This window comes from Amphiura filiformis, chromosome 14, assembly GCF_039555335.1.
Source record: "Amphiura filiformis chromosome 14, Afil_fr2py, whole genome shotgun sequence".
Classification (NCBI taxonomy): domain Eukaryota; kingdom Metazoa; phylum Echinodermata; class Ophiuroidea; order Amphilepidida; family Amphiuridae; genus Amphiura; species Amphiura filiformis.
The window spans coordinates 63,379,254-63,388,018 of record NC_092641.1 but is presented as its reverse complement, the minus strand read 5'-3'; the positions used below and the strand labels follow the sequence as shown (position 1 = coordinate 63,388,018).

General features: G+C 34.8%; 1 protein-coding gene across 1 annotated transcript; it reads right to left on the bottom strand.

Moving 5' to 3' along the window:
- Window positions 1-1,024: 1,024 nt before the first annotated feature.
- LOC140170428 (uncharacterized) lies at window positions 1,025-6,077 on the bottom strand. Its single transcript, XM_072193798.1, has 3 exons — window positions 5,836-6,077; window positions 3,097-3,365; window positions 1,025-2,851 (listed from the first exon to the last, which is right to left on the bottom strand). Exons 1-3 carry the CDS (start codon window positions 5,918-5,920, stop codon window positions 2,777-2,779), a joined length of 429 nt encoding a protein of 142 aa, XP_072049899.1. The 5' UTR covers window positions 5,921-6,077; the 3' UTR covers window positions 1,025-2,776.
- Window positions 6,078-8,765: the final 2,688 nt, after the last annotated feature.

Below are 8,765 nucleotides of genomic sequence, written 5' to 3'. Positions count from 1 at the left end.
GGCGTGCCATCCCCCTATTTTTTGCAGAGTGGCGCCGCACCCCCCTAATTTTTGCAGAGCGGCGCCTGACTGTGTGGGTGCTGTGCCGCCGCAGTGGTGGCTCGGTACCCCTCCTGGATCCACCCGAACCGGAATGGTATAACAATTACAATAGCAGACATGTTGGTTCTAAGTGACAGAGAGACAGGTCTCTAGTTCGATTCCACAACCCTTCATACCTATCACCTGTTTTATTGTATTATCATGCGAATTGCCCTGTGGTCCCTTATGGTGGACAGAATTTTATTTAAAATTACGTATGGTATACTATACGATAGGCTCTATAACAGCAAAAAAGGTCCTGCATACCAAAACTTTTCCATGATTGATAAACTAGTCAAATATTATTAGGTTAAAAACCCACATGTTTGTTTCCTGTAGGCCTTGTGCATTTTGTTGTGGTCATTCCATTTGAAGTTCATACTCCCCCTGTGGAAGATATTTGCAAAATCTTCCACAGGGGTAGTGTGGATTTTAAATGGAGCAATTTTATCAGGTACTATTGTTTTCAAGCAATATGAAATTACTATTCTATGAAAATGAACCTATAATCTTCCTAAACTATCAATTTTCACATCTAACCTACTCTGCAGTGATTTCACATTGAATGGGCTATTCCCTTTAAAATCCACACTACCCCTGTGGAAGATTTTAGAAATATCGTCCACAGAGGGAATATGAATTTCAAATGAAATGAGCACATTAGCAGCTCCATTTGAATTTCACCTTCTCTCAGTAGAAGATTCTGGTTGAATCTTTCACAGAGCATGTATGAAATTCAAATGGAGCTGCCCAATGTGGTCATTCCATTTGAAATTCATACTCCCCCTGTGGAAGATATTTCGTAAATCTTCCACAGATATTTCCAAAATCTTCCACAGGGGTAGTGTGGATTTTAAATAGCCCAATACAAGTACTTTTGAGGCATGTTACTTCCAGACTTTTTTTTAGCATAAAACTGTTAAAAGATGCTACAACTCAAATAGTTGTTATTGGAAAAATAATATTTAATATCGTCATAGCCGTCTGCTTTGTACAAAATTGATACACTATTAACCAGAAAAAAAGTTGTTCTCAGCGACCTTTTGCATGAGATCCTTAACCCTAAGCACTATTATATGTATATTTTTATTATTGTTGTGATGAAAGGATCAAGCTATGTGGGTTTTTCTGTGTTTTTTTTCTTTCATTTTTGGCCCACTTTTCTTTTTCCAGCTACATGATAAATGCCAAATTTTCCCTTTTTTCCTGATATTGAAACATGTAAAAAGGAAAACAAAACCTGAACATTTGGATTTAAAAAGCTGTATGCAGGGTGCTGAGACAAACCTTTTGTTTCTATTGGCCTTATTTATTTACCCCCATAATTAAATGTACTGATAATATTATTACTGTTACATGTCAGTATAAACTACATTCAAAGATTTGCTCCCAGCAAACACACAAGAATTTCAAAAGGGTACACAAATGTTGCCATTCGCCAGAAAAAGTTCTAAAAGTTTCAAACATTTTAACCAAAAACATAACATACTGTTATTTAAGTGTTGACGGAAATGTTACACATTTTTTGTTTTCCCTGATAATGAATGTAATGTTTTCCAAATTTTTGAATAACTCAACATTTAAAGGTATTTATTGTTTTGAGGTGAACCAAACCTGACTGGTTATCATATTATCAGTGTCAAGATTATCTCTGACTTTGACAGGTGTTAATTGATGTTTTAATGTTATTGCATCAATTAGCACCATGTCACTGATTAATTTGATAACCAGGCAGGTTTGCTTCACCCCAGAAGAACTGCTCTGACAGGGCTTCCTCTTTAATTGCAAGATGTAACGTTGGAAACGAATTTGTGATAAAATAAATCAATAAAACTGGAATATTGACCAAATGAACGAAACGAGTGCAGTGTTTTTGTTGTTTCACAAGTAGAGCGGATGTATCTTTTTATGTTTTTGTCACCGGCTAAATCAAAACGTTGTCGTAACATTCTCAAAAGGACGCAAAGGTTACCAAAAAAGTTTAAAATGTCTGGTAAAAGTGACCAACCTTTTGATAACACTTTCAATACAAGGTTTAAAATCAACTTTAAATAGTTGACCATAGAACTTTTTTTCTTCAAATGTTTCCAAAAACATTTCGACAACATTCTAAAAATATCGCTGACGTAGTGCACGTTACTGGTTACTGCTCCAAGCCTGGGCTCATACACCTGTTCCGAATTTTGATATGCCGTAGGCTTTGTGTTGTGATCATTTCGATCAGTGGTTCGTAACAAAGAAAGCGTGATCCAGTTGACCTAGCAACGGTCATATTTTAACGTGCACTACGACACCGAATAGAATGTTATTAAAACGTTTTGCTTTTTTAAAATTTTGTAAACCGTTTAGGCCCTAACTGTTGTTGTTTTATGCTGAATATCTAAGATTTTTTTTGAAACATTTGCTTCTTCCAAACCTACCATTAAATCCTTTTGAAATTACCAGATATTTAAAAAAATAAATCATTAGAAAAGTCGGTTCATTTCAAGTGGATTCAATGGTGCGTTTGGAAGAATCAAGCGTTTCAAAAAGTACCAAAAACTGATAGAGAACAATCAGATTTGTTACTTCACGAAAAACGGCTTAAATTTGATTCGTTTTTGTACAAATATAAATAATGGAAACCTTTTTTTTAAAGTTGCAAAAAACTGAAATTCATGATTTCGTTTATTCGCGAAATACATTTGAAGTTCGTTTAGTTAATGATAAATATCTTGTCCTTCTCCGTCGGTTTATTGTGTTTAGAGTTGTAATAATTCCCAGCCGGTCCCTGAAAAGAAAATGGAAAATAAGGAAGTTTTAGTTGTATAAACGTAATCGGTGTAGAATGTTATTACAAGATACATAGGCCTATGGCAAGCCAACTGTGCAAGTAGGCCTAATAATTGCACATGAATGCTTGTCATATTCATGGTGGCTGATGATGGTTATATTTTGTCAATGCATGCAAAAATGAACTATATAGTTTGGCAAGTTATTTTGAACAATGAAGGTTTTGATAATTTCTTCACTTACAAAAAAGAAATTATCATCATAACTAGATCGATAAGACCAAGGTTGTCGTTCCTGTCCTTCTTCCACGTCGTCTTCACGACGATTTGATTTTCGCGGTAGTTGCCGGGCGGGGGAATCATCTTGTGGTCGATGTGGTTGCCATCCTTGGCGGACTGGTCTCGTCCTGTAGCAAATGTAGCAGGTAATGACAGCGAAGGTGATAATGAAGATGCCTAGGACCACACCTAACACTATGTATGCGATGAGGGCATTCGGGTTATTGGTGAATCCTGTGTAGGAAGGAATTGGTATATAGTTAGCGTCAAAATCTGCACTGGGTGCTTTTGGTGAGAGAAGGTAATGTGGTATACGATGTATTTCGCAGCATCTTGCGAATGGTAGCGAGCTTTAGCAAAAATTGCATTGCTCAATTCATATCGAGCGTGTAGAAGAATTCAAATATCACAGATATACTTTTGTAGGTCCTGTGGTTCTTGAGTTATGTTGTAAAGAGGGCTGAAACAACAACACTTTTGTAAAACGTTCATAACTCATTAACAACAATAAATTAAGCAAGTTTTTAAAGTATATGATTTGTAGAATGAACTTTTGCAAAACACCAAAGTGTTATTTTTCAATAATATATTGATTCAGATAATGAAAATCGAAGGCCAAAGAAATGGAAGTCATTTGGTGATTCTTCGATTTTAATGCACCAATCTTTTTAGGGAGTTGGAAAATATGGGGGTCAAACCATTTTTGGGTCCTAAAAAGGGGGATCAAAAAAATTCAGTCCTTGGGGGGATCAAAAACATTTGAGGGTAAAAGTCTGGGATAACATGTACGACAAGGCATGCACATTCCAAATTTTGACGCGTTTAGGGTCTAAAAAACAGTGATTTTCAAGAATAAGGGTAGTTTTCTGAAACTGGTCAACTTGTTTAGGGTACCTTTTCAAATTTTTGGTAAATTATGAGTCCAAAAAGGGTACATTTGTTGCATTTTCACCAGCCAAAAACTCATTAGGGGGTAAATGCTACACTAAATTACCTTATTAAGGGGGTAAATTTGCTGGTAGGGTAAAACTCGTTTAGGGGGTGTTTGAAAAAAATTTGGTCACGCATGCGTACACTGTCATATTTGAGTGCCCCCCCGGGGACTTGTGTCGTAACACTTTGGCTCGAGATTAGACATTCGTTATAAGCTGTTATACTTTGAATATAACACTTTTAATTATTTTTCTAAATCGATCAAGGGTACTGGAGTAAGTTAGACCGTTTTTGGACTTTCAAAAAATTTTGGCCCAAAATTTTTTTAATTTGGTTAGGGCCTGTTTAGACGAATTTCAACCTAACAACATCAAGTGTTCTGGAGCATTAGACACCATTTTTGGACATTCATAATTCATAAATAACTTGTTCAAAAATTATGAAATGTTTGGACCAACATTTTTGAATGTCCAAAAACTGTCTCAAATTGCTCCGGTACCCTTGATCGATGCAGAAAAACGATTAAAAGTGTAATATTCAACGTAATAACCGAGTGTCTAATTTCTAATCTAATCTCGAGCCAACTTCGCCGTGCTTCTAAAATTATACCCATATTACCAATCAGAAGAAACAATGACTTGTGCCCGGGGGGATCACTCACATAAATGGTCTGTACGCATGCGTGACCAAAAAACAAGTAAAAGGGGGTGTTTTTTTAGGCAAGGCAAGTTACGCGCGTGACGCGTTTAGGGTCTAAAAAACAGTGATTTTCAAGAATAAGGGTAGTTTTCTGAAACTGGTCAACTTGTTTAGGGTACCTTTTCAAATTTTTGGTAAATTATGAGTCCAAAAAGGGTACATTTGTTGCATTTTCACCAGCCAAAAAACTCATTGATGGTAAGTTCTACACTAAATTACCTTATTAAGGGGGTAAATTTGCTGGTAGGGTAAAACTCGTTTAGGGGGTGTTTGAAAAAAAATTGGTCACGCATGCGTACACTGTCATATTTGAGTGCCCCCCCCCCGGGGACTTGTGACGTAGCACTTTATTTTTTGTCTTATAGACATGAGGGGGGGGGGTATATGAAATTTATTAGGAAAGTTAGTTAAAGATCTACATTTACAGATCAATGATCTGTAAATGGTGCTTTAAAGAACCAAAACGGGTTGCGTGGAACTCAAAGATCCTGTTTTAGAACCATTTTGTGTCAAAAAGGTTCTGCAGAATTGTTTAGAGTGAATTACTAAAGTGCGTAACCAAGAAATTTGCATTTATATTTCTATTCTTCGACAAGATATACGATATACCTTAAAATTGTTAAAGCTAGAATGTACGATTTCCATAAAATTTAAATTTTGTTACTCTTTATCCAAAATGCTGGAAATGGTTTCTGTTTATTTTTATAAGCTGATATAACAAGGTATAATAAAGTGACTTTCTGTCACTTTATTATACCTTATAAACACCACTGGTTATTTTGGCCGTATAGCATGGAGTTCTAAGGGGGAATGTCGAAATTGCTCTGTTGACCTACAAAGACAACAAACTTGGCAGATTCCATTTAGGTACAAGTTGGGATTTGTGTAAACATTACAAAAATGCCAAAAGATCACGGTACATTATGGCTTTAATCTAACTTGAAGTTCAGTGATGATGTTAATTGCATGCAGATCATCATAAAATCAACATAAGAATTTATCTGAGATAGACAAATAAGGTATAGAGTATAGTATCATCATTACTATTATACATGTACAGTATAAAGCTTACCCTTTGGATCTTGAGCGTAACAAATCGTCACTAAACTGACGAATATTACCAGTAAAACAGACCGAATTTGTGATAAATACGCCATTCTGCAATACTATCACTCCACCGCATCAAATTAGCCACTGTGTTTTAAGTTTTCAACAATCAAGAGGGTCTTAATTATCGCCAACTTTTTGCAATCATGGCTGCAATATCGCAGTAGAGAATGAGAGCCAGTCAACTGACTGGTTTATACAATAATTATTATGGAACCCAGCTATAAGATATAAACTTGACCTTTTATTCTTGTTTTATTTTTTACAGAGAAAAATTAACAAAAGAAAATGCGACAGGTGACTGGGTGCTCAGAATGCGTGATTTTGGGTCAAAATTGCTACTGGTGTGTCGTTATGGCGATAATGTGCGTAATAAGGCGTATACCATGAATATTATTTTATACTCGGTCAAGGGTGGCAATGACCATGGGCGCCAATCTCCGGGGGGCGGGGACAAAAAGACCCATTTTAAAGACCCATTTTTTAAAAGTTCAGCCACTTTTTGACAAATCGACTGGGAACATGATATAGTCATAATTATCTTTATGACTTTTTTAGTTTAGTTATAGATACCCATAATCACCTCAACATTGTACAGCAAAATGCCAACTTTTCGAGTTGCATGTGAAATAATGTCGTCAGTTTAAAATATAAAATAGAGCTCAACATTCATAACATTGAAGCATAGAATTAGAAGCAGCATGAAATGCAGAGTGACCCCAATTGACAAAACTGAATCAAAAAAGGGGAAAGGAGAAAAAAGGGGAAGGAAAAAAACAAACGAAAAGGAGAAAATTAACCTTGAAATTATCTTTGGGCTAAAATATTGTAAAATAATTGCACATTGGTCATAATTATGACCATATTGGGAATCAGCATGTGCATTAAAATGAGTTAAAAATCAGCATGTAAAATGCATTAAAATGAGTACAAACAACCCCACCATTGGTTTAGTTGTTCTTGAAATGAGCACTTGATATTTTGAGAAAAGGTCTAAACTTCAAATTACACAGTGAATATTTTATGTTGAAGCATATGGCTAGCATCTAAAATTAATTAATTTCTTTATAACTTGCTATCTTCAGTAGATAACACACACATTTAAAATGGCAATAAAAGTTGGAATTTTTACACCACTGGAAACCTCTGGCTACGTAATGTTTATTACATTTCTTCAGTTAAGGGATCTGGAATGAGCGTTTTGAGCGTTTCGACAGTATTTTTTGTGGGACATGAGAGCACATCAGACATATCGAATTGCATTAATCTGAATACGAAGAATCTGATATCAAATAATTTTCATTTTTTTTTTTTCACTATATAATACAAATTTTATGACAAATTATTAAAATTTGATATTTTTCACATTTTTGATATATAGGCCTAACAGTCCTCGAAGTAAATTTGATAAATCTAAATGAAATATTCTTAAAGTGTGTGTAATTGGGAGGAAAAGCCGACGATCAATTGAAAATTTTGACCTTTCATATTGAAAATATGGATTTTTCTCCAAAAGACCTAATTTTTTTGGTGTTTGGGGGAAAAAAATTCATATCTTCAATACAAAAGGTTAAAATTTCCAATTGATCGCCGGCTTTTCATCCTACCTACATACACTTTAAGTATATATTATCAGATTTATAAAGTTTACTTCGAGTAGGCCTACTGTTAAATATCAAAAATATCAATTTTTAATCATTTGCCATAAAATGTGTATTACATTGCGAATTTTAAAAAAAATCTAAATTATTTGATATCAGAAGGACATTCTTCGTATTCAGAATGCAATTCGATATGTCTGATGTGCTCTAATGCCCCACAATAAATACTGTCCATGTCCAAACCTTCATACCCCAGCCCTTAATTCGTTTAGCAAAAATATCGTCAAATTTGAATTACGTTCTGGACGGTGTACCAGAACGAAATTACAACAGTGGCTTGGAGCAGTGTAATCCGAATCGGAGTGTAATACACATAATCATAATGCATAACTCCCAAACGCAAAATCAGAATCAACTGAGATTTTGGGAATAAGTTTTTTTGTGGATATCTACTGAAAAATGTCATAAAAAGAGGATGCTAGGATCACAAAATACTATTGTAAACAAGTCTTTAGCATCTTCTCCTGCACATTCATAACGTTTTAAAAACATTGTTGTGTTTGCTGCCCAGCAAACGCAAAACGTTTTGGACATCATTCGCAAAAGGTTAGAACAGGTTGCCAGAAAACGTTTAAATGTCGGGTTATAGAAAGGGTATATGGGTAATACCCATTGGGTATCGTTTTCATAACAATTAAAAACTTTTTATGATAACGTACTGCAAATATTTTAACATAATGTTATTTAAGTGTTGACAAAATATTTGGCAAAAAATGTTTGCAAAAAATATTTTACAATAACATTTTAAAAACATATTACAAATATTTTTGTATATTTTTGTAGTGTGTTTTCATACAAAACGTTTTAAAATGTTTTCATGACATTTATACAACCCGACATTTAATGTTATTAAAACGTTTTACCAAAACCAAAATATAACCTGTATAAAACGTTAACGTTTTGTGTTTGCTGGGTGGTATCCGGCATTAACGATAAAACGCTGAGGAAATTTATTTTAGGGCCACAAATTGGGGAAAAATTATTCATGTTAATATATGTTACTTGTTTGTCTTAGATATCGAATCATTTATTAATGCGGAATATTTTTTTCCTTTTTTGACGGATGGGCGTCAGCTCCCTCCACCTGAGACGTCTCTTTCCGACCCCTTTAATTGCCCCGTGGGATAATGGCCGACGTGATTTTTAGCTTTTTTGCCCAATTTTGCCAATTTTCATCAAATCTTGCCCCCCGAAAAGGATTGTACACATCAGACGATTATTGTTTCCTGGGGAA